The sequence below is a fragment of the Podarcis pityusensis genome (assembly GCF_964106645.2).
Source record: "Podarcis pityusensis genome assembly, chromosome: 5".
In the NCBI taxonomy this organism is placed as follows: Eukaryota; Metazoa; Chordata; class Lepidosauria; order Squamata; family Lacertidae; genus Podarcis; species Podarcis pityusensis.
In genome coordinates this window covers 32,769,349-32,795,923 of record NC_138032.1, presented here as the reverse complement: position 1 = coordinate 32,795,923, position 26,575 = coordinate 32,769,349, and the positions used below count along the sequence as shown (strand labels likewise).

At 39.7% G+C, this 26,575-nt stretch overlaps 1 protein-coding gene across 1 annotated transcript in view; it reads left to right on the top strand.

The window, feature by feature from the left end:
* The window catches only part of CLSTN2 (calsyntenin 2), a 331,857-nt gene that overhangs the window by 251,496 nt on the left and 53,786 nt on the right, over positions 1-26,575 (top strand). Inside the window, exons 5-8 of the mRNA XM_081006884.1 lie at positions 3,554-3,703; positions 12,103-12,288; positions 15,869-16,117; positions 16,374-16,495. Coding sequence (XP_080863010.1) covers positions 3,554-3,703; positions 12,103-12,288; positions 15,869-16,117; positions 16,374-16,495 — 707 coding nt within the window. The remainder of the gene's footprint in view (positions 1-3,553; positions 3,704-12,102; positions 12,289-15,868; positions 16,118-16,373; positions 16,496-26,575) is intronic.

Below are 26,575 nucleotides of genomic sequence, written 5' to 3'. Positions count from 1 at the left end.
CCTGCCCACCTAGCAGTTCGAAAGCACCCCTAAGTGCAAGTAGATAAATAGGTACCGCTTTATAGCGGGAAGGTAAACGGCATTTCTGTGTGCGGCACTGGTGCTGGCTTGCCAGTTGCAGCTTTGTCATGCTGGCCATGTGACCCGGAAGTGTCTTCGGATGGTGCCGGCTCCCGGCCTCTTGAGTGAGATGAGCGCGCAACCCTAGAGTCGGTCACGACTGGCCCGTATGGGCAGGGGTACCTTTACCTTTAAGTGGAAGTATGGAGAAGCCATAGAATCCTATCAATTTCCAACTCTCTGAGCTGAGGTTCTTGGACTTCAGACTTTCTAAGCTTTGGAGTTTGTACTAGATAAAGTTAATTTTTACCTGTGTATATCATGTAAGCTGCCTTGTCAGGCTTTGCCCTAAAAGGTTCCCTAAAATACATTAAATAAACAAATACATCCAGGTGTTTTGCCTCATGGGGGCTGGGAATTGGACCATACATAGCATAAAGCTTAAAATTTAAAAGCTAAGTGAAAAAAATTAGTTAAATAAAGAATGTGTAATAAATCTATGATCAACTTATATTTTAAAACTCTCCAAATGAGCTTCCAGAAAATATTTTTAAAATACTCATAATTCTTTAATTGCAACTCTTTTTTTAAAAAAAACCTTAATGTACTTCAAATAGTTTTAATGAACACACTGGTGCTTTTTTAAATCTTGGGGGCCAGTTGATATGCCAAGGAAGTTCCAGAAATCTGCTAATGTTGATTTACCCAACTTCAGTGTCTTGGGAATTCTCCCTGCAGATCACAGAGTAAAGCATTTGTAAAGCGAACACAAAGTAGACAAAGGAATATTTATAAAAGGAAATGTTAATGAAATAAATACACCAAATAAATAATAAGCAAATAACAAAAATATGATAAGTAGACCCGTTGTATAAAGTGCTAACTTGGTAGAAGAGAAGCATTATTTAGACAATGTGTGTAAACTATTTGCTTTTGTGATTTTAGTAGAAACTCAATATGTTTCTACATGTCTGTGAGTTCATATACCAAGCTAGTGCCAAATGTATTGCTCTGATTTCCTTTGGACCACATCAGTGAGGCTGGGGGGAGGGTCTTAGCGTCTGGGCAGCCCAGGACCTCCATACACACTGCCAAGGCTTGTGTCCCGAGAGGTCATTTCGGTGTGGCAAACAAAGCAGTTTGACTTCACCCCTGGAGGCACACTCCATTCTCTCTTGAGACAAATAGATGCCAACAGAACAACATATACTATGGGTGCCATCCAATGCCTCTTTATTGAAACTTCAGCCAGTGTAGAATTTAGTGGCCAAGTTGCTCACTGGGGCAAGACGTTTTGAGCATATTATACTGATCCTTCTCTGACTGCACTGGCTGCCAGTTAGTTTCTGACCCAATTCAAAGTGCTAGTTTTCACCTATAAAGCCTTAAATGCCCCAGGACCGCAATACCTCAAGGACCACCTCTCTATATATGAACCTACCCAGACCCTGAGATCATCCTCTGAGGCCCTTTTTCATGTGCCTCCTCCACAAGAGGTCTGGTGGTTTAAGACTCAAAGCTAAATGCCATAGTTATTTTTGGTTGGAAAGCTTAAAAATCATAACTAATTTTGACAAAACTTATTTTAGTCATGTAATCCACTTTAGTGAATATGTAGAATACAGTATATAGACATGAATACATGTTGAAAATGTTCACAGCTTCAGGATATGAGAAAGATTAAACATTTCTTTGCTACAGAAAACTTTAATCTGTTAGCACACATAATATGAAATGTATATTAGAGTCTGCCAACATTCAGCTTGCAAAGGAACTGTCATTCAGCAAAAATGGCCTGAATTAAAATGCTGAACTCATTAGTTAAAGAGACTACTTTAGAATCATAAGGTCCTCTACCGTTTCCGAAGGTGGGAACTGCAAGTTCCAGTTCCTCTCTGTTCCTTTTTTTCTTGTGAACACTGCCATTTCTTTGTTACCAGGACAGGTGATTTGTCACATTTATGCTTCTGTCAGGTTGATTTTGTTGCTGCAGAATTTTATTTTTCATCTGGTAGCACAAAATCCTATCATTTAAAAAAGCTGGTCAGATTCTCCAAAGAGAAGATACAGGAGATGCTTTCACCACCAACTAACTTTTCCAGTGTATCCACACAGGTAGCAGAAAGTTTGATGAAGGATACCAGAAAGACAACAGACTCTGGAGTGTCACTGTCATTTATTCCTGATAATCAATGTTGCCTTTGTAAACCTGGGCCAAAATCCATGATATTTGTGCCGCAGCAGGAGTCAGGAAACAGAGGCACCATGGACACATTGTTTCCCCTTGAAGACCCAATCACCCTAGCCTAGTGGAACAGCTCAGATTTCATAGGCATGGGATCCTAGGTTTGAGTCCAGAATATAGCTTCTGCTATGTCATTATGATGTGGATGGGGCTGTTGATGGTCATGGTTTCCTTCTTCTTCATCAAGGTGAACAGGGGTGGGGATTTTCATTCTCCTAGCACTTTAATCTGGAAGTTTTCATCATTGTCAGGGGTGTGCTCAGAGAATGTAGAGCTAAATGATTTGATATTTTTGCCCTGCCCTTTCAATGGTAAAGGTAAAGGACCCCTGACAGTTAAGTCCAGTCACGAATGACTCTGGGGTTGTGGTGCTCATCTCTCTTTACTGGCCTAGGAAGCAGACAGTTTTTCCGGGTCATGTGGCCAGCATGACTAAGCCACTTCTGGCGAAACCAGAGCAGCACACAAAAACACCATTTACCTTCCTGCCGGGGCAGTACCTATTTATCTACTTGCACTTTGACGTGCTTTCGAACTGCCAGGTTGGCAGGAGCTGGGACTGAGCAACAGGAGCTCATCCCGTCGTGGGGATTCGAACCGCCAACCTTCTGATCGGCAAGTCCTAAGTTCTGTGGTTTAACCCACAGCACCACCCACGTCCACCCTTTCAATACCACCTATATATTCACCTCATCTGGGCTGTCCTGCCAATGAAGTTGCACTTGAACAATGGGCACACCACCATTTCAGAAAATCTGTACCAGTCTGTCTTTCACACGGCAGCATATCTCACATTCCATAGCATGGCAAGATTTATGCCTTATCTCATTGCAGCTTTATTATAGCCTTTTAGCCAACGTATCTCATATCTAGGTTTTTGCCCTTAATGTAGAAATAACCATAAGGGTTTGGTTTCACCAGGGCTGCACTGAATATTTTTTTTCAGATTATGTCTGGATTCTGTTTTGTTTCCTGTGTCTGTTGAACCCAGTCCTGAAAGCATATGCTCCACCCTGTGTAAGAAAGTAGTGTTATTTTCATTGTTTGAAGGAGGGGAAAAAAGGAAAGTTAGATTAATAAGAAGCATTTGGGAAGGTCAGATCTTTCCTTTTGTCCTTTCTGCCCCCACTTTCTGTTATATCTGAGTCCTTTTGTATACTTCAGGCAATTATTGCTGCTTTTATTATATAAACCCAGGATCTTGACAATGAAGCAATTGCAGTTTATTGTCCTGTTTCACACCTGCAGGGAATATCAGAAATACCGAGAAGCTGAGTTATGACAAACAGCTTCAGTATGAGATAATGGTAACGGCTTTTGACTGTGGGCAAAAACGTGCAACTGAAGATGTGTTGGTACGAGTTGAAGTCAAGCCTGTATGTAAGCCCGGATGGCAAGGTAGGGATTGTGTATTGTTGTTTCTTTGGAAATGTTGATGATGAATCTTGAGATACAAATAAAATGTTAACTCTTTAAAATTGTAGAATATTGGCAATTTCTTTTTCTTTTTTTTATGTAATGCGCTTTTCAAGTGATATAAATATTCAAAGCAGAAAGCAATGATAAAACCTTGGAAAAAAAACTTCAAAACAAAATAATTAAAATAGGGGGGAAAGCAGGGGAGATAAACCAACTAGTTCACTAACAGTTAGGGGCTTCCCACATTCAGAGAGCAATCCTACAGCATGGTTCAGCTCTGTCACAGGACCTGACAACCCAGTGTAACTTAAGCTGACAAAAAGGGTAACTCAAGCACTACTTTAAAGGCTTGTTTTTCCTCTGCTGGGCTTAGGTTGGCTTAGCCAGCAGCGGCCCTGTTCCCGGATCTGTTCGTGTGCATAGGTTTACTCCCTTAATGACTAGGTGCCTGGCTAAAGCAAGAATGACACCGTTCCTGGGATGCCTCCTAGTATTCAAGGGCAAGTTGATGGGCAGCTCACAAGGAGCGGCAGTAGCAGTGGTCACCACCTCTTCCAGGTGAAAGCATCAATTCATGCTGTAGCCCAGGGCCCCAGCTCTTACTTGAGGATACCATGTGCTGGCAACAAGTCTGCCTGGTTTTTTTTAAACTAAAGTTTTTGTTACAACTGAATAGTGCCACATTCCAGCGAGAGATGCTGGGGTTTGTAGTTATAGCATCCACTTCAGCAGGACTGGGCATTCAAACCACACCTGCTTCCTCTTATGATCAGTGCCGGATATACGTATAAGCTAAACAAGCTATAACTTAGAGCCCCACTCTCTTGGGGGCCCCTCAAAAAATTTAAAGGAAAAATAACAACCGGGTGTACATTTCCAAAATATCAGATAAAAAAACAAATAAAATAAAACCTACATACAGCAACAGTGTTTTGCGTTGTTTAGGGTCCTATCATGTAAGTAATGGGCCCCGCCTGCTAGTCTGCTCCCTAAAATATCACTGGTTTGCTCATATCTATATATAGGGGGCCTACATTCTGCATGTGCAAATGGCTTTAGATACCTATTAGGTCCATAAATTAACATATAGCATATATTCAACACAAAAAACAGCAACCATTTGTTGTTGACAAAGGACAGCTGGACATATAAAGGGCCCCATTACCTTCAGTAGCTTAGGGCCTCATCAAACCTAAATCAGGCCCTGCTTATGAGTACCCTTTGTTATTGCTAGACCTTATTGCTACTTTTTATTGCTAAAACTGAATGAATCTGAATACGCATCTGGAAAAAGGTCCTCCCATATTATGTATCCAGGATTCAGTTCCTAAAATGCTTTAGTTTATGAGTTGATGGGTTAGGTTTCAGCCTTACGTACTACTGTTTGAGGCAATATGCCTCTGAATGCTGGTTACCGGGAATCTGGGATCACAAGTAGGAAGAATGCCGTTGCCCTCAGGGCCTTCTTATGGAATTCCCATAGGCATCTGGTTGGCCACTGTGAGAACAGGATATTGGAACAGATGAGCCATTGCTTCTCTTCTGTTCTTATTACTCAGCTCAGGGAACACCAGGTACACCAGGTACTGATCCCTATTTCAAAGGAGCAAATATGTGCATTCCTCAAAAGTTAGGATATCAATGGTTTTCTCATACGTTTTAGTATATTTCTCTCTCAGTGCAGAGAATACTTGAGATGCTTTGTTTGTCCGTTTTGTTTCTGATGATTTGTGAATAGTATGTGGCACCACTCAAAGGTTCATTTTTAATATAAGACTTTCTTATTGCAACTGATTATGTGTCAGATGTGACCTATTTAATAATCCATTGGGATCAATGCAGAGGTAGGACAAGACCATTTGAGGTAGGAAATCTAGGTCACACTCCTTTGTGATTTCTACAGGTGCTTAAAAGTTGTTTTCTTTTTTTTAACAGAGAGCAAGCACTGCTTTTAATGGATAGGGGCATAAATCTGGAATATCCCCCCCCCATCCCATTTTGGAAACAAGAAACCTGTGTGTAGGTGCAGCAAAGTGTGTAGGTGGGAAAGTGCAGCAAAATATATTGGATGTGATTGTCCACTTATTTATTGTTATTTTATTTTTATTATTATGATGGCATGAACAAATTCAAACTTCAAACAAATTTCATATTCAGGATTTTGAAATAGTTAAGCTAGTTTCCCCCCACCCCCCACCCCAACTGCAAAGGTGATTGCTGCTTTTTAAAAATTCACAGCAGATTTAGCCCTAACAAATAAATTACTGCAGGATAGAATCTGAGCACTTGTCTCTCAATTCTTCTAAGCTTTAGAATCTGCAGTCTAGTGAACTTTCAAAAAAATGGAAGAAAAGCAATGCTTATCTTAGAGATATAAACTTGTGACCTTCTGATCTCCTGATGTGCAGTGCCTCAAAATGGAATTCTATGAAATAAGGTATTCAAAGACTGAAACACCAGAAGTGTTTTCTTCTTCAAGATGTATTATAGCTATTGATCCTTGACTACTTAGACATTCTTTGTGTATGTGGCATAGGCTCAGCAGGGCACTGATGACCTGTGATATGTTCTGCAACTTCCTGTTTCATTGATATTAATAGAGCCATAAAAAGCAGTACCCATCTTCTGCATTCTACTTATTTATCTTGGATATCTTGGGGTTATAGTCCAGATTGCACATATCCTAAAATGCCATTTATTTGGACCTTGTCAAGTTTTTCATTTCATCCAAGTTTCATAGAATGTATAAATCAAAACATCTGTAGGCTATTTTGTAAGGCCTTTCTGCGTAGTAAACTTTCCTGATTCGCCAGGAACCTTCATAATGTGTCTTTGATAATTGGGTTGGATGTTTCCTTGATTTAATTCTTCATCTCAAGATCTCCCTGACCATTTTGATCAGGGGGACATTTGCATATCCACAGTACTAAATTATTGTTGGGGTATGATATTACCACCCACAATGATTCTGTAGAGGAATCTGCCGCTTTTGAGATTTCCAGCTTTCAGGACTCTGTGAATGCCACAGAGTAGACAAACCTTTAGTAGATAAAGTTACCAACAAAACCCTATGCCAAAGAAATGCAGAGCCAGTAATAAATGATGTGTTTTATGAAACAGAAGGGCAATAACATAAAAAAGTATACCTCTTTAAGTCATAGGAAATATTATGTGCATTATTTATTCTTGTTTTGCAGAGGAATCAAATTTTGCTGTAGGACAATGATTGACACTTTATATGCTGTATTGTGATAAGGTGATAGAAAGACAGTGTTCAAAATCAAACAGCTGCTGAGCTTATGTATGAATTCATACTGTTGCTTATATACGGTACTTTGCACTAACAAATAAATACAAAAATTGCAGTGATCATCCATCACAATGCAGGGTGCAACAGCAAATGCTCTTTAAAAAAAAAGTTAGGATGTAATTTTTAATCAGATTTATCAATATAATTCAGGTCTTGTGAAACTGGGATATAAGAAAATGTAGAAAGGACATGGCAGCTTGCTTCAGTTCCATGCTAGCACCATGGGGCAGCCCAGTAGTTCTATGTATTGGGCTTTGAGGAGAATGAAAGGCATCAAAGTATGCAATATGAGACCAGACACCTACCTAGTCCAGCATCTTGTTTTCCAGAGGCCAGCTATTATGAATCTGATAAATCTCTAAGAACATGAAGCAGCAACCCTGTATAACTGTTGCTTTCCTGCTGTTCAGAGGCATGATGCCTTTGATCCTGGAAGTATTATATAGCCATTGATACTCTTATCCTCCCTGATCATTTGTCTAGACCCTGAGCCTACAATATATTCTAACTTCTACATGTTCGGATAGGCTTGCCTAAACAAAGATGTTGCAAACAGGTGCTGGAAAGAATACAGTTGAAGGTGCTTGCCTTAATGTTGGGGACTTCCAGAGCGCAGGAACTGCCAGGCTAAAAGACTGATTTCTTACCACTGTAGAATGAGCATTATGTGGCACTTGTAACAGGGCCAGTTCTGCAGGTGGTGTACAGCAACATTAAAGCAAAAGACTAACAAACAAAGACCTTTTAAAGCGGTACAGAATAACTGTTAAAATGACTGGCTATATGTAGTTAAGCTCATAGCATGAGTAACTGTTTAAAACTATTTTGTAGCCTTTTGTGCTCTCAGTTAGGTATTTACTGGTACTTCTCCAAACCCTTTGTATGCACTTTCATCGCACATCAAAATTTGATGCTTGGCTCATCCTTCCCCATCTATCCACATATGTTAAACCTTTGCATATCCTCTGGCTATTTCAGTAAATAAACTGGTAGTGTCTTGACAGTGAAGAATAAGACCTTGACCTCCTTGCAGTTGAAGAACACGCCATTTCAGTAAAATCACATTATCCCTGTCACTCAAGGCTTCAAATGAATTTATTTGCGTTTATATAAAAATATTTCATTTTCCCTGGATCTCATTAGGAGCAGACTTTTTAAAATTGCTGCAGAAGGGAAAGGTGGAGCTGAGAAATTCATTTTCACAAATTTCACTCAACATATCCAAATGTTCATGTTCAATTAGGGATATCACATAAAAACCATGTTCCCTGCTTTCTGTTTAAGCAGTGGACACCAATTGCGCAGCAGACAGAGCTGTTCAAAAGCCCCCAAAGGCGAAATAGTAAGGCTACAGAAACTCTGCAGCCCTTGAGCCATGGCAAAGGGCACATCCCAGGGAAATGGCAAGCCTTTTTCATAAGGGAGCTGTGCAACATTGAACTTGTCTGATCTAGCTCAAGGAAGATGATCTCTGACCTGCTTCAGGTGAAACATAGACAGAATACCCTTAGGCAAGAGCCCTACCATCATGTCACATGGTTATAGGTGGGGCCTGGGACAGAACTGGATCAGCACTCTTACCTAGGTCAGTTTATCTAAATCTTGGGTCCCTAGCTGTTGTTAGACTACAATCCCCATCATCCCTGACCATCAGTACAGGCTGGCTGTGTCTGGAGGGACTTGTTCTTTGGGGGACCAAAAGTTTGGAAAGGCTAGTCTAGGGAATATAGAGCAGTACTTCAGCTAATTATTATTTTTGGGTTCTGGACTTGGTGTGCATTGCTTCAGTTCTGAAGCACACAATTAACATTTCTCTTCTCCTTACCCCCACTCCCCAATTTCATGCTTTGCAATTGTTTTTACATTCCTGATTTGCTAGAGCAAAACAACGAACAGAAAATATTTGCCTTCCCTTTAAAAAGGAAATACTCGGAGCATGTGCAGGTTTTGCATTTTAAACTCACTTCGATCAGAGTAGCACCATGACTGTAGAAATAAAATGGAGTTTTCTCCTGCTGTCTTGATGCAAAACTATTTACTTAGAAATAAGCACTGTTTCATTGTTGAAAAGTTTGACATTCTTTCAAAGTAAAAACAGTAAAGTGTACATTGTAGCTGTGTATGTTTCCAGCTGGCTTCTGCTGACTATAAAACACCAGCATCATCCCCAGTGAGCCTAACCATGTCCCTCAATCCACTTCCTAATGACAAACCCACTTACTACTGCTTTTATCATTTGCTGCTCTCTGAGTGGGATCCCTGAGCTTTGGGGTCCTAGATCCCAGCCCCCCCCCCCCCCCCCGTATCAAGGTAAAGCTACAAAACTCAAATTTTATTAAGGAATTCTGCTTAAGCTATACTCCCAAGCTTTATTAGCCAAGCTCCAAGTCTCAAGAACCTTTCTTGTACGTTGTTAGTTCAGGGACTGCATGGTACTCTGAACATTCTTCATCAGCTTTTGCACACTTCCTTCTTCAGTTGAAAGTAGGAGTAAATTTTTGAGTGGGCAACAGTCAACTTTGGCTCATCCATCAGAAACTAAAACAATTTCCACATGAATCTCAGAGTACAGTCCCAGTAAATCTTTTAAGAATGAACTAAGGAACTGGTCATAACTGAAGCACGATTTGCAATTTAAACTCCATTTACACTGAAATAATCAGAGCACGTTGTTCTCTTTCCTCCTCGATACAGAAAGTTTCTCATTTGCATCTTCAATCAAACCTTGAAGTGAATGAACATTTGATCTGAAATGAGTTTTATTCCATTCACCGCATTCTTATGTGTGCAAGGCTAAATCAGACTGACTAGATATGCATATTATCAATGTGCACTGTCTGGAAAACCTTACAAATGAAATATCCAGATGTGCAGATTAGTAGAAGAGCTTAACAGAGATGGTTGCTTTAAAGAATCATCTGCAGCATCTCTGTGATAATTAAGCAATATGTTTGCACAAAACCCATTGTGCAAACCTGAAATACATGCATATTTTTTTTAGTTTTAATAGACCAATATTTTGAAGGGATCAAAGTCTCTCATCTGAAACTGTTTGCAAATTCCATATTTAGTCAGATATTTGAAAATAAAACTCTCTGGTTGAGAAGGTCAGTGTGCTACTTGCAGCAAAGCGTGTGCTGCTGTTGATGGTTTAAATCTTCTGGGTCACCAGACGTCTGGCTGAACAAACTCTGGATTAGCCTGTTAAAGCTATGAACCTGAAGAATTCTTTCATAGACAGCTTTGTAACTTGCTTTTATTTATGCAGTTATAGATAATATTTGGGGGAAAGTTTACACTGTTTTTGGAAGCTGAAGCCCTTTGTGACGGAGTCTGGATTTGAAATAATTTAATTGTAAATCTAGTTATTCTGGAACTGCAGACTAATCCTCAGAAGACTTTTGCTCATGCTCCAAAGAAACAATATAAACTGATAATTATTGTCTAGAGACTCTGCAAGTCCTAAGACTTCAGCCCTGGATGGCTGAACGCCAGATGGATTTTCAGGTTTCAAGTTATATTAATAGCTTGCATATTTTCTCTTTAATAGCAATATGCTTTGTTTTCTTGGTTCTCTGCTGGGGAAATTGTGAACAACAACCATTCCAATTATAGAACTGGAAGAGAAATTGGAGATCATATTGTCACACACGCCTTGCTCAGTGCGGGCTGTACCAGGCTACGCCAGCCCTGTTCCACTTTCTATCAGCTCTCACTTTTAGGAGAAATGTCCTAACAGCCAAAATCTGTCATTTTTGTATGTGACAGGCCTTCAGATATTTGAAGGCAAGCTATCATGTGAGGTCTTCCCTTCATTTTCTCTTCTTCATGATAAACATAAGCAACTCTTTCAACTGTTCCTTGTACAAGTTGATTTCCAGACTTGTTTCCTACTGTTCCCTCCCCTCTGTGCACACTCTAGTACAGGGGGCAAGGAGACCTGCATGATTCAAAGGGAGGTAGAATTCTGTATCAGAGACATCTGGAAATGAGTGGAACTGTTCAGAGGGGTTAGGACTGCATAGGGGAGGAATAGAGGGCAGGGTGGGGATGGATAGGGGGTGCAGCATTGTGTAGAGGAGGTGAGACAGTGTAGAATGATCAGGGCTGTATAGAGGAAGGGAGACTGTGTATAGGATGGAATGGATAGAGGGGGCGGGGTGCCATGGCAAATGAGGTTGTACTGGCAGCACAGTGTCTCGTTAGATTGGATTTTGGAGGTATGCTTTTTTATGTGTGGTTCCTTTTTTTTTATTTTTGCCTATTCAAACCCCCCCCCCCCCCCATACCATCCTGGTCCCTTTCCTCTAGGCACACTCCAGGTTTTCAATGGCTTCCTTGAAATCTGTTTGTTTGACATTTCCTGTTTGTTTCCCTGTGTGGTATATTTGACTGGAAATGCAAACCAGCCACCAACAGAAATGGACCTGATGGGGCATGGCAGTGGTAATAAATAACATTTCCTGCAAGTATATTAAAGAAGAAGAGTTTGGATTTGATATCCCGCTTTATTACTAGCCTAAGGAGTTTCAAAGTGGCTAACAATCTCCCTTTCCCTTCTTCCCCCACAACAAACACTCTGTGAGGTGAGTGAGGCAGAGAGACTTCAAAGAAGTGTGTCTAACCCAAGGTCACCCAGCAGCTGCATGTGGAGGAGCGGGGAATCGAACCCGGTTCACCAGAATACGAATCCACTGCTCTTAACCACTACACCACACTGGCTTCAACCAGTGATTCAACCACACCACTCTGATTCAGCTGCACTTTTTAATGTTCTGATTATGAGAAAAAATCAGCTGAGGGAAGTTGTGACATTCATTAAAGCAAGGAGTGATAATAGAAACTTCTATTGGAGCCCAAAGGGAAAGTGTTAATCATAGAAACATAGACACTCATACTAAGTCAAGCTGTTGATCCATGTAGATCTGTAATTTCTGATACTTGGTTTCTTGCTCATTCTGCTTTTGTTTGCTAAATTTAATAAAATACAAATAATTTTATTCTTGTGGAAATCATTTGATAGTGTTGGTCACAATACAGTGTGAATTAATGTTGTTATTCTTTCTAGACTGGAATAAGCGTATTGAGTACAAGCCTGGTTCTGGGAGTATACCATTATTTCCTAGCATCCACCTGGAGACTTGTGATGGACCTGTTTCTTCTATTCAGACCACCATTGAATTGCAGACTAACTACATTGGAAAGGGCTGTGATCGTGAGACATACTCTGAAAAATCCCTGCAAAAATTATGTGGTATACCTTTAGCATTTTCATGAATTTACTTGGCATTGCTATTTTGAACATTTTGATATTTACACAGGAGTTGCTTTCCAGGTCATTGAGCACACATTAGCCAGCTCTGCCCTCTTATGACTCCTTTTCCTGTCACTTCCGGGTCACTGTGATGTGTGCATGTGTGGTTGTGCAACAATTGGACAAGCGCAAATCAGTTGTTGCCTGTGTTATAGCCTCCCTGATATGTATACTTAAGGGCTCAAAAGTGCAAGCTTGGCATTATCTCTAAGTTGAAGCAGGCAGAGTCAGAATAACTCCTGCTGTCTCTATCTCCACTTCTGCTTTAACATGCAGTAAGATCTTCATCTCCAAATGTCAATTGAGGCTAAGGGATTCCTCTGCAAATAGCCCAAGGAGAAGTAACAGGCTGCTAGCTGTTACGCTATGCAACCTCTATGCAACCAGGAAATGCAGAATTGTGTCCCTTGTTTCTCTCTCCCACTTCATTACTTTAGCAGCTCATATATTTATATCAGTGAACTTGGTGAAAGGCAGTAATAAACCTCTGAACCCCTCTTTTTACAAAATCCGAAAAACTAAATAAGTTATTCTAGCCTGATGATCCTGCTTAATTTGCATTTTGCCAAATGTGCAAGCGTTAATAAAAGTGAAAGCAACTTCTCACAGAGTAATATTTAGGACAAATCAACATTAAATACACACACACACACAGAGAGAGAGAGAGAGAGAGAGAGAGAGAGAGAGAGAGAGAGTTTGGTGATGTGCACAGTATTGCTTATTCCACTTGAAGAAATAAAATTCCTTTTGGAAAAAAAATTGTTTTCGCTGGGTAGAACTCTAGGCAATTTTGCAATGTTTATTATAGATTATGCCATCTGGGTAAGCTGAGCTTGAAGCTTTCCAGTAGGTAACATCTGTGTATTAGGGAGCACAAGCTGGTATATTACGCACAGTTAGCGCTTATAAAATAAATGCTGTCTTTGTACACGCTTAAAAATGTATGTAGTCTTATTTGTTGATGCTGTTAATTGAAATGACATGCAAATGAGGGAATTAAGTTCATTAAAAATTTACCCAACCTTTAAATATAAACCTAGGGTGGAAAACCTTCCAGAAAATTCAGTGGAGCGCATGTTTTGCATTTAGACGCTCCTAGATCCAATCTCTGGTGTCTCCAGGTGGGGCTAGGAAAGATTCCTGCCTGGAAAGCCACTGCCAGTCAACCCTGACATTACAAATCTAAATTGCCTGACTTGGCATACGGCAGCTTCCTAATATTTCAGAACAGTGATACAGTTCTACAGCTCCTTCAATTAATTCTTTAGATATGCATTTTGGATGCTAACATCTCACACTTGGGACCCTGGCAGCAAAGCTGAGAAGGGGGTCTTGCCATCTGGGCAAACCTGGACCTCCATACACACTGCCTGGGCTTGTGCCCTGGAGAGGTCACTTCATTGCTGCTAATGCAGTGGTTTGATTTCACCCCTGGAGGCGCACTCCATTGTCTCCCGACAGATGGATGCCAACAGCCAATCTGAATCTCATTCTAAGCCATAGTTAAACAACTTCTTCTTCTTCTTCTTCTTCTTCTTCTTCTTCTTCTTCTTCTTCTTCTCCTCCTCCTCCTCCTCCTCCTCCTCCTCCTCCTCCTCCTCTTCCTCTCCCTTTACCACAAGGTCCTGGTCAGGTCACAACAATTTAAAATTAAACATTTAAAACAAATTACAATCAGAATAATAGAACGGGTTCTAAACTATTGTTTAAATGTAAACATGGCGTATGCTAATGCACACTGCGGAAATTGTGGGTGCTTCACTCCCCTTCTGCTGCCGCCACGCTGCTGGGGAACAAGTCATAGTCTGGCTTAGTGTTATGTCCAAACCCCAAAATAAGTCACAGGTGGTAAGCAAGGAACAAACCTTGGTTTTAGCACTCATTGGCTTTTTATGAGGGGATGAGAATGCAAAATGATGCAGAAATGTGGCAGACTGAATTTAAGATTGGAGTAAAGTGAGAAACTGATGGAAGTCAGTCTCTAAAGATGCAAAGGGCATCAATTCCTGGCCAGAGATTAAGGAATTTGTAGTTTGAAAACCTATATTTTCCCATGTAACTGAAGCATCATTGCCACCTGAAGCAAGGGTCTTTTGTTTACATTTTGGGGGGTAGCCAGAAGGGGCTAGCAGGGAAGAATATGAATTCCATTTCAAGCTGGACCCAGTAGGGAAAGTTTGCATTTGAATTATTTAGTTAAAATCTGACACCATTAATATAAAAAACATTAACACCTGCACAGTATTCAGCTGGTACCTTGACTATTCTATGTTTGCACATAAGATATATCTGTGAGTTCCACAGTTGGCTTGCTTTTGAAATATGTGAAAATAAACCGTTAGTCAGATAATGTTGCATGGCGGCAAACAATTAACCCTGAGGAATACTGCTTTTCCATTATAAACACAACTACACAAACCAATTGCTACTGGTTAAATATTCTGTGCTTGCCACTGCAAGTCTTCAAACACTAGAAATAATTATTTTGAAGAAATACTGGGCAACCAGTAAACATTTTGTGGTTCATTTGCTTTTTCATTCAGTGAAGGTATAGTTAATGAGAAGTGAGGAAAGAACTCTAAAGAATAGCAGCACGTCTGCCCAGGCCCATCACAGCTCATATGACTGTAAGCATCCTTTTCCACAACAGTAATCTTAGCCCTGGATATATTTGCTTCAGGGCTCCATACATAGCACAGTGTGAATATGCTTGTATTCCATGAGTACCTTTGTTCACCTCCACACATTGGTACTTCCAGCTGAACTCTGTCTCAATTATTCCCAACCGCACTAGTGGGCGATTGTTAATAAGATGTATCCACACTGCGTGGTGTTGTCCTCTCCCCTCAGGGAGAGAAAAGTTCTGAAGGGCTTCATGCATGGTCACTGTTCTCTAAACTGGCAAAAGAGTGATGGCCTGCATATTAAGAGGCTGAACACCTTGATGACAGGGCAGAAGTCCTCTTTACGCATTTGTCCCTAGTATATGTGAACTTAACATATGAAGCTGCATTGTAAGGACTCTAACTATTGGTCCATGTAGCTCACTGTTATGCACCCTTGACAGACCATGGGTTTCCAGGATCTCTTCTGATCCTGCTGCTGCTGAGATCCTTTGAAGTGACCATAACAGGGCATGAGCCTTGGATTTTCTGCAAGCAAAGGAAGAATCACTGCTAATCTATAGCGGGGGTGGGGAAAACCTGTGGCTCCCCAGATGTTGTTGGACTCCAACTCCCATCAGCCCCATCCAGCATGGCAAATGGTCAGGAATTATGGGAGCAGTGGCCCAGCAACATCTGAAGGGCTATAGGTTCCCCATCTCTGCTCAATAGTCTAGTAGCATGGACACATTTATGTTTATTTTATGTTTGGGTGTTTTTTCAGCACTTGAAAACAAAGGCAGCATTAGCAATAAATGAGAGGGATTAAGTGTGTCAGAGTGTCTCCTACAGTGAATTCAGCTGAACAGCTTTCTCATTAGTGTCTCATCAGACTGTTCATTATATATCATCTGCAGGGGCGTCATCAGGTGCCATTGACTTGTTACCAACTCCCAGTGCAGCAACTAACTGGACAGCTGGTCTTCTGATAGACAGCAATGACATGATTTTTAAATTTGAAGGGAAACAAGGAGCCAAAATCCCTGATGGAATAGTACCAAAGAATCTAACAGATCAGTTTACCATCACCATGTGGATGAAACATGGCCCAAGTCCAGGATTAAGAGCAGAGAAAGAAACTATTCTGTGCAATTCAGATAAGACAGGTGAGTCAGCTTTATTTAAAACTGCATTTTCTTCACCCTTCTCCATTGCTTGACATGCTGAATAGAGATGCGTATTGAAAAATGTTTTATATTCAGTCGTGAAAGTTGGCCTCGGGGTACTTCTGATATTGAAAAAGTGGACTTTAGAATAAGACAGGTAAAGTGAAAACACACTCTGATTTCAGTAAATAATACAACCTAGCTAAATAATAAAAAACGTGAAAGTTTTTATCCTATTAATATATCTTTCTTTTAGAAATGAATCGGCACCACTATGCACTATATGTGCACAATTGTCGCCTTGTGTTCCTGTTGCGGAAAGATTTTGACCAAGCTGATACCTTTCGACCTGCGGAATTCCACTGGAAGCTCGACCAGGTACTTAGTTTATTTTTTATTATGGTAATTCCTAAATTTCATTCAGTCACTGTAGTGGATTGAGTGAAGAACCGCTAATAGACACAAAAACTTAACTATTATTTGAGTACAGAAAATTTCTGTTGCACGTACAATCTTGCCACTGTTATCCACGCCAAGTAGAGAGAGTTATTGCTGACATCCAAGCTAGATTACAGCAACATATTTTATGTGGGATTGGCCTTGAAGAACATCTGGAAACGACGACTAGTAACAATCCTTCATACAGCAAAGTGATAGATTTTCTGACTTCTGCTCTTGTTGCTGCCGATATTGATGGACACAAAGCAATGAAAAAGGAAGGAAAGGGATAAGGCAGAGAAGGCTTTGGACCAGGTATATAGAATAGACATACACAAAGGAACTGAATCAATATTGGGGCTAACTGACATGGGGCAGGATCTAGATCCACAGCTTTCTTACACCTTCCCCATCTCCCTCTCCTTATGGCCAATTGGTTAGAACACTGTTTGAAAGATAGAAAGCTGGATTTTTTGAGAAAGGCCTGTGTGTGTGTGTGTGTGTGTGTGTGTGTGTCTGTGTCTGTGAGACACACACACACACACACACACGGGCAGGAGGGAGGGTTAATCAGGCCCTAATAGGCTCTTCTGTTGCTATGGGCAGCCCCACAGTTGGCTGATAGATTTTCAGACTGATTGCCTCCTGACTGCCACTGAATTTCATAGGACAGATTAACACTGAGGAAAGTGACATTAAGTGACAGTCCTAAATTGTACTTGTGGATATTAATAAACAAAGTAGCTTTATCCTAAAACAATATAGCAAAACAAATTACACACTAAAGCAAATTTTATGTGTGAAAGAGAACAATCCAAGGGCCCAGGCAGTTCTTCCATCATACATTTGCTCCCCCTGCCCATAAAGAAGGAGGTCTGCTATATCATCATCATCATTTTTTATTTGTATGCTGCCTTTCCACAGTTAAAAACAATGCTCAAGGTGGCTTACATGACAAGATTTACATAATTACAAAAGTCATAAACAATAAATAAACCACATCAAAAAACACACAACCAAATGGAAAACAATTTCCACATAAATCCACATAAACCATATCCTATGGTTCATGGGAAGCCATTCCAGGGTCCACAGAATTGCATTCTTAACAGCACTAAACTTTACAGCTAGTACAAATTTTCTCCATTTTATATTTTTATTCCTAATTATTCTAGAAAATATGTGCATATGTATTAACACAGCAGTTTACTGGAAAATTTATACAAACAGGCCTACTATGTTAGCACAAAGTGGAAATGAGGAGAGTGGCTTTATCAGATATGGAAGAGCTTTCATCTCTAAATTAAACTTTATTCAGTTTTTATGCCAATAGGAATTTTAATTGTTTGGTGCTTTTGAAGCTCAGACAATTTAACTTGATGTCTTTCTCCCTGAGTTGATGTGCAGCTTATGACACAAACCACATTTATAAGATACACAGAAGATTAGAAAGCTCCTTGTTTATACCCTATACAACAAGTAAGAAAGAAATTGGTAGATGAATCATGGTAATCCTGCAATAGAGAGAAAATCATTTCAGACATAAATCAGACACACCAGCATCCAAAGACTTCACAGCACCTTATCTTTTAGATCCATAATACGTTTTCTAACCTAGATTATGTACTGTTCTTTATTAGTCTTCAAATCCCCTATTCATGCATTTCGGCGGAATTGTCTTGTTTACCGCAGTATTGCAGAAACACAAACGGTTATTATAGTGATGCTGACAATTTTAGTTGCTGCTTATTGTTACATTTATATTTTAAAAGGATGTGATGTCTTAAATTGTTGTAAATGGTAACTGGGATAGATGCATGCTAAAAATGTAAAAAGGCAAATAAAAGATAGATGCATGATTTACTCAAATATTAGTGACGCTGGGTGTTTTGCCATTTTAAAACAAAAAAAAAGAGAGAGCTGGATTTAAACAAGATTATGTCCTCTTCATTGATCTATGAAGCTAATTCATCTAGGCATGTTTAAATTATAACATGACAGAAGACAGACATGCTGCAGTTATGGTTCATGATAATCAGTGCTTTCAGGTACTTTCACTGTCAATGTGATAAAAAGGTTTCATTATTTAAAGCTCTAATTAAACCATCCATATTTCCAGGAATGCAACAGTGAGCACAGTGGCATCTGCATATTGTTATTCTCGCAGCATAATCCTCGCAAGACTGTAGCATCTATGTGCGCTGCTAAGTGGTCCCCTTTCTTTTGTTTTGCTTATCCTTAGACATCAAAGGAAGGTATCTGTTTCTGCCCTGACACTTGTCAGCAATGAGCGAGTTTGGGAATAATGGACCACAGGTGTATATTTCTCAAACTTTATTGACCGATATTGTCCTCTTGTACGTATAGATTGTCTGGAAGAGATACTATTCTTAAATGAATAATACCGTTTAACCATGCTGGCTGTAAGGCAGTAAACAGAGGCTGCTTTAGTACTGAAATCAGTCATTGTTTGTTTTAATCTTCACAAAGTGGAGAAGGAGAGAGAACTCCATTGTTTCTTGAGACCTTCGGAAGCCAACAACAACAACAACTCTTCCATTGTGTATGCTGTAGACCAGCCTCTTGTACCATATTCCACTTGTCTTATTTATTATTATTATTATTATTATTATTATTATTATTATTTATATACCACCCAAACATGGAGGTCTCAGGGCGGTTCGCAGAACAAAATCAAAATATAAAACAACAACCCAATAACCCCCATACAGTGGTACCTCTAGTTACGGACTTGATCTGTTCTGGGGTGCTGTTCACACCCCGAAAAGTCTGTAACTAGAGCGCTGCTTCTGCGCATGCGCACAGCACGATAGAGCCCTTCTGCACATGTGTGAAGCATGCAGAACGCTTTTGTGCACACACACACGACGAAACCCGGAAGTGTACATTTCCGGGTTTGCTGCATCCACAAGCCAAAAAGACTCAACGTGAACCTAACGCAACACGAGGTATGACTGTATTCCCATATTCAGATGAGCCCATTTTTTCTCAAAACGCCTGAGCACCAATACTAATCAGACCACTAAAACCTTTATGAAATGCCATTATGGTACCTTTTAACCCAATACATTTGTACAAATTGGAATAATGGTAATAACCAAACATCCAATCTTAATTTCTTCGTTGTAATTTTATATCCTTAGTACACTCCATTTATTTAGGAAAGTAACATGCAAATGACTTTTTAAAAAGAAAATAAAGGGTTTGAGATAATTAAGCTAATTTCACATTACAGTGAAATCACGCTGACAATTTTGCCGTTCTCTTAATTTAACTTAAATGATGGCAGGAATATCAAATTCAGGTTAGCAATGCTGGTATGTGATAGCTGGGTTTTCAGTTGCTATATACATGATGCTTGAAGGGTTGGTGGAGTCTTATCCTATTTGATGCCATTATAGCTTCACTTTGATAACTGACTGCCCTAGAGAATTGCCTTTTGGCTGATAAATTCTCAGCTGCAGTTTTTGGTATGACAGATGTAGCGTGAATGTAATTTCCCACCCTGAGTGCATTTTGTCTTCACACCCTTCAGATACTTTTAGTCATCCTTGAGAAGCATGCAGGAGGGGCCCCATAATGTGTTAGTCCATTCTAGATGTGTTCTCTATGTAATGTCAGAAGGAGGTTTCTGGCTTTTCTGCAAATGGATAAATAGTGTAAAACAACTTATGAAATATCAACGTTCAAAACATACTGGCTTATCATAATGAGATTTCTCTGTGTAATCACTATTGAAACACAAGCCACTTGTTTTAATGTACTTTGACGGGAGATCTGTAGACAGTGCACATCTTTTAAGGAAAAATCAACAGTAGGGATAGGTTGTCTTTTTTCACTCTGTTTTGTAACAGTTTGATAGAATGCCTTTGGAAATATTCCACTCTGCTGGCTTCTGCTAATCAGATGGGGATTTCTTTTAAAGTCCATTTTACACACACACACACACACACACACACGTATGTATTTACATGTTCCAACATGTGATTTCAGTTAGGTGTCTCTTTCCTTCAACATTTGTTATAATTCTTTTAAGCAGATAACAGAATGATCCCGGGCCAATGATGTGGTGAATGAGCATTTATTTTACAGAAAGCTGTAATTAACAAAATTTGTTGTCGAAAACGGCAATTTCACACACACAGGGGGAAGTATGTGTCCAGAGTGTGATTCTGTGTAGCCATCCATTGTGGGTGTTTTTGTTTTTGTTTTTGGCTGCAGAGTATATTGCACCTGAACCAGGAGCCTGAGCTCAGTAGAACGTATCATATACACTCCCTGAAAATTGAATGTACATAATTTTGGAGTAGAAATAGGAATGTTTTATTGGCAGCTGCATTTCAGAAGCACATATGAAAGTTTTATCTATGTGGTACTGTTCTTCTGATAGCGTGAATTCAGGTTCTGCCAAAGAAGAGGGTTTATTATTAGTAGTATTAGTATTTGTATTATTATTTGGACAATGCAAATGGCACACTGATTATTTTCCTTGATAGATAGATTTCATTTTCAGGCAGAATGAGAAAACCAACCAAGGAACAAAGAGCAAAGCTAAAGCAAAAGGCAGAGAGCCCCCTCATTAAAGCAATGGACAGACTCCTGCAATGGCCAGTATGTAGCATCTTCTGTGTTCTTGGTCTATGCTGCGGTTCATGAGAGTTTCCAAGAGACTATGTGACTAGACATCAGTGCTCCTTTCACAGGTGACTGACCTTGAAGCCCTGCCAGGAGCTTCTTGTGACTAAGTGATAGATAAGAAATTAGCCACCTTATTAGCAGGTGTCAAAACACAAGATAAGAAATGTGACTGGCTAATAATTAAAGGATCCCAGACACCCAAAATAAGGTGCAGACACAAAAAGAGCCATTGTGGTACACCACCAACTCCTTGCAATACCAAGGTCCTCCACATTTCCATTACAATTCATCCTAAACAAATAAACCAATGAAGGGCAGACTAGATAGTTCTACTACTAATGTTGGTTCAAGCTCAGTTTGGAGGTACGTGTGTGTGTGTGTGTGTGTGTGTGTGTGTGTGTGTTTCTTTTTCAGTGCTTTTCAACAAAATAGACAGCAGTGTATAACAGACTAACCAAACCAAATATTATATGACTTCTATGTATGACAATTTTTCACACAAATGTTATATATGAAAAATGAAAAAACAACAACAACACATTGTAAACAAATATGGCAATATAGAATGTGCTGGTCCATGTAGCTGGCAGGGACATACAACCAACAAGGCTTGCATTCAATGCAAGCATGTCCTGTGGAAAAGAAAGCAGCATTTTAAGGGCTTTTCTGTAGTACTTTATTCTTTAACTGGAAATGGGGGGTGCATTTTAAATGTTCTGTAAACTATGCTTATGGAGCTAGTCATGTCTTGTTACGAAAGACTGGAATTCTGATCCATAAATTTGCACTAGCATATGTTTTTGCTACTCCAGTGTACCATCCCTGTAGCATAATGATGATTTTATGGCTTCTTTGTGGCCACATATAATCAGGAAGATTCTGTCGTAAGCAGCTGTTTATTGGCAGAGCAATGTTGGTATCTTCATTCATCTTTCAGTCAGAAATACCGTCACTTGTATGTATACTTGCTTTTCTAAGTCGGAATTGCTAATTACATGATCTGAACCTTGGAACTTCAGTCAAATGCATATACTTTGTTTACAGGGGCACTAAACAAGTATATACTAAAAAAATGACCCTTCTTTTTTCAAATAGACAGTTAAGCAACAGACATTTTAGAGAGTAATGGACAGAATGGCCACCCACTTAAGCATAAGCACTTGGATTTAAGCTGTACTGGCCCCCTGAAATGAATGGGATGCTGTTTAAAACTTAGGTGTTTCTGCATACATGACTTGCATACCGTATTTGGTTGCAAATGTATTCAGAATGTTGGGCTACACATGGGAGTATAGAATTGGCACTTAATTTGTGGCTATCTTCCATATCCAAGAAGTCACTGCAAATATCATTGACAACCCATAGATGCTTATACCACAATTGAAAGGAATTAGATTTCTAAGTCCCAAGTTCAAGACTTTAAATATGGAAATCATTCTGATTCTCTTATTGGATGCATATACAAACTGCTTCAGATGCTTAGGTTTGTCTATGCCAAATCAACTAGATTTCCAGGAAACAACTTCACGGTATTGAAAAGGCTTTCCTATGTACAAACATCTTTGTAAAGTGGTTATTTCCTACAGAATACCATCTGTTGGCAAAGACTATACTTTAACTATCACACAGACTTAACAGGTACATAATTACCTTGTCTGTGGCTCCTGGTATATAATCACTCTGTCTCTCTCTGTGGTGTTAAGAGATATAATTAAATAGCCAGAAGGTACCATTTAAGTAAAGTGTCCGTGCATAATACTGGGGATGTATAACTTCCAAATTGATTCCTTATTATAAACAGATAAAGTGAAGATCCACACTCATAAGCACACTGCCAAAGATTGTGTTCTGACTGTAGAATAGGATAAGGAATAGCCAAATATTTGTATGTGCCTAAATATATCATCATGACATAAACTGAAGTGCCATTTATAAAAGCAGCTCCTTCATGGATGCTAATAAATTGCCTTCATGTAGTTTTAAAGAAGAGACTTTCCATTTATGGTTTACACTGGAAGAGAATATTTATCCTTCCTGTGTTTAATAATTGGCTAGCCTTCACTCTTTCCCAGCTTCATTGCTTTCCTTCCCTCTTTTTCTTTTTTTAAAATTTTCTCTATAGTTCCTGGGGAGGAAACTTAACGCTAAATGAATAAATGGGGGCAGCAGAGTTTAAATAAAAATAGTGGAAGATCTAAGAATACTGGGAAACAAAAGAGGCAGGCAACAGAATAGCCATGCTTCACTCATTCAGTTTCTGGATAACATAGGAAGCATTCCCTACACAAACTTATGACATTCTGCACTTGTCATAGTTACAGTGGAAAACAGTGCGCAGAGAGTGTAAGTACCATTTCACATGCTACTATTCTGACTTGGAGGCCACATCAAGCTGACTGTCACATCTTTGGCCACCTCTAAAATCTCATTTACATTTACTCCAATCAGCATGGTTACTTCTGTCATTGAAGGGCAGGACGGACCATCGAAGGACGTGGTATGCTGAATATACAGTAGTACCTCGGGTTAAGAACTTAATTCGTTCCGGAGGTCCATTCTTAACTTGAAACTGTTCTTAACCTGAAGCACTACTTTAGCTAATGGGGCCTCCTGCTGCCGCTGTGCCACCAGAGCATGATTTCCGTTCTTATCCTGAAGCAAAGTTCTTAACCCGAGGTACTATTTCTGGATTAGCGGAGTCTGTAACCTGAAGCGTATGTAACCTGAAGTGTATGTAACCCGAGGTAACTGTAGTTATGTTAAAGTAATCATGCAGGTCTATGTGCTAGGAATGGATGGATCAGTATAGCTTTGGTCTACATGACTTTTGCTTGTGTTCACACATAAGTCTATATGTTATTCATAAGTTCATCTGTCTGTCTGTCTGTCCGTCTGTCTATCTCTCTCTCCCTCTCTCTGTGTGTAAATATGCATTGAAGTACACGCGGGTGGCGCTGTGGGTTAAACCACAGAGTCTAGAACTTGCCTATCAGAATGCTGGCGGTTCAAATCCCCACGACGGGGTGAGCTCCCATTGCTCGGTCCCTGCTCCTGCCAACCTAGCAGTTCGAAAGCACGTCAAAGTGCAAGTAGATAAATAGGTACCACTCTGGCAGGAAGGTAAACGACATTTCCGTGCACTGCTCTGGTTCACCAGAAGCAGCTTAGTCATGCTGGCCACATGACCCGGAAGCTGTACATCGGCTCTCTCGGCCATTAAAGCGAGATGAGCGCCGCAACCCCAGAGGCGGTCACGACTGGACCTAATGGTCAGGGGTCCCTTTACCTTTACCTTTTACACATTTTCTAACAAATGAAGGATTTAATGGTAGTGAAACTGGCACCCCTGCCATCAGACATGTTGAGGGCAAGTCAGTACATAAGACTATATGAGTTGAGAGTAAGTGGTATGGAAGGCACTTGACTCTAGAAAGTTGGGCTTGGGTGGAGGCTTCTATGATGTTTCTGGCTCAGCTCCGGTAGCCTCCAGACCATAAGCATCAGAATTTGCAGACCCATGACCACCAGTTTCATGCTCAGCCTCAGAAGCCTAACCTCGTTTCCCAGCCAGGGATATAGGAGCATCTTCTTCTGACCTGGAGCTCAAGGACAGGACAGTGATTGTTGTTTACTGGAAAAAAAGAACTCTCAACATGTTCAGAGGTATTCTGCCAAGGTATTCTGGTAAAATAAGCTACCAGTCATTTCTATGACTATATTGGGCTGACCCTTTTTTCAAGATCAGAGCAGAAATATAAAACACCTTGACTGATCTCTGGGGAGCATAAGAGCTAGGATATAGCTGACTAAGAATCAACTTAATCATGTTTCAAAAAGTAGAGGAGACTGAAAGTTTCATTAACCATCATTTACCCTTACATCTAAACTGAACCCAAACTAAAAGAAACTAATTTCATAAACAGCTGTTAGAAGGTGGCTTATTTGAGTAAACTTGATTTAAGTCTAACCTCGGTTGGTTCAGGTTGATATGCCACACTAAGCTGTGGCAAAAATAGAACCAAATATTGTCAAATACTGGCAAAAATAGAACCAAATACTGTATGGCAGGGAGGGGGCTGGAAAGACTCCCAAGGCCAGATAGAGAAGCTTGGGGGGTGCATTTGGCCACTAGTTTTGAGTGTTATGTCCAACAAGGCTATTGAGCACGGTCACTTGCTTTGTATGTTTAAAACACACTCAGTAGACTTAGAGACACTAGTGATAACTGGGAAAAAATGTATAAAGTAGTCAACACTGATCTGAGCCAACTTGGTTTTATTTCACTTGTAGATGGTATTTTGATCATAGGATTTTTGCAGAGTGCCCCTCCCCCCCCCATTTTAGTGGTTCCTGCAAATCAAGATTTAAGTCTTTGCAGTGTTTCACCCTGCAGTGCAGATTTTACTTCCAAAGTCATAACATGTTTTGCTATTTCTGCTGAATCTCAGAATTAAAATTGGAGGTGGGGAAGAGCAGAAAATGTGGAATATTTTGCATAAAAGGCAAAACACAAGCAGCGGCTGAGTAACAGAAATATGAGTTCACCCAGTAGTGTGAGGATTTACATAAATAATACCTGTAGAGATTATAGCAAGGTTTAAAATTTATTGGTAATATCCCTAAGCACATGTCTCTGGAAATGAAAACATTTAACAAATTCAGAGAAATGAGCTCCATTTTCCACTGGGGCAGAATTTATTATTTGAATTATTCAGGGGAGGTTTATATATAGCCACAAAGATATGTGATATGCTAACTAATTTCTAATTATATTAGTCAGAAGCGCTCTACTGGGAACACTCTGTTTTCTTCAGTCAGGCTAAAGCAATTCACATATTACGGGTTCTAAAAATATATTTATTATATTACCAGGGTCCATAATGTAGGAGTCTAAAGAGAAAATTAATTTTCTTGGATCACATCTATTGAATATTTAACTTTATATCTGAGGAATTCATTTATCTAAGGACCAAATAACAATCTGTGGAGGAAACAAAAATAAAATAAAATAAAGATGCTAATCATAGCATTGGTCCTCTCTCTGTAGGAAATGACCAGGCAGCTTAACAGACATTTGATTGTCTATGGCGCCTGACAATATAGAGAATAGCTTTGAGAGAGACCATGCTGTGTATGAGGATAATAAAATTTAATTTTACCCTTCTTTCTTGGCTGTTAGCCTCCAGTCATTAAACCATGAGTGTGCTGTTAGCAAAAAGAAAAAGAAGAAGAAAAGAAATAGGTGCTGTTCTTAGAAGAGTATTTCTATTCCTTTGCAGCAGCATCTTTATGAGAGCATTTTTTAAATTATTATTGTTATTTGCTATTCACAATAAGATTTCTGCATACATGAGTCTTACA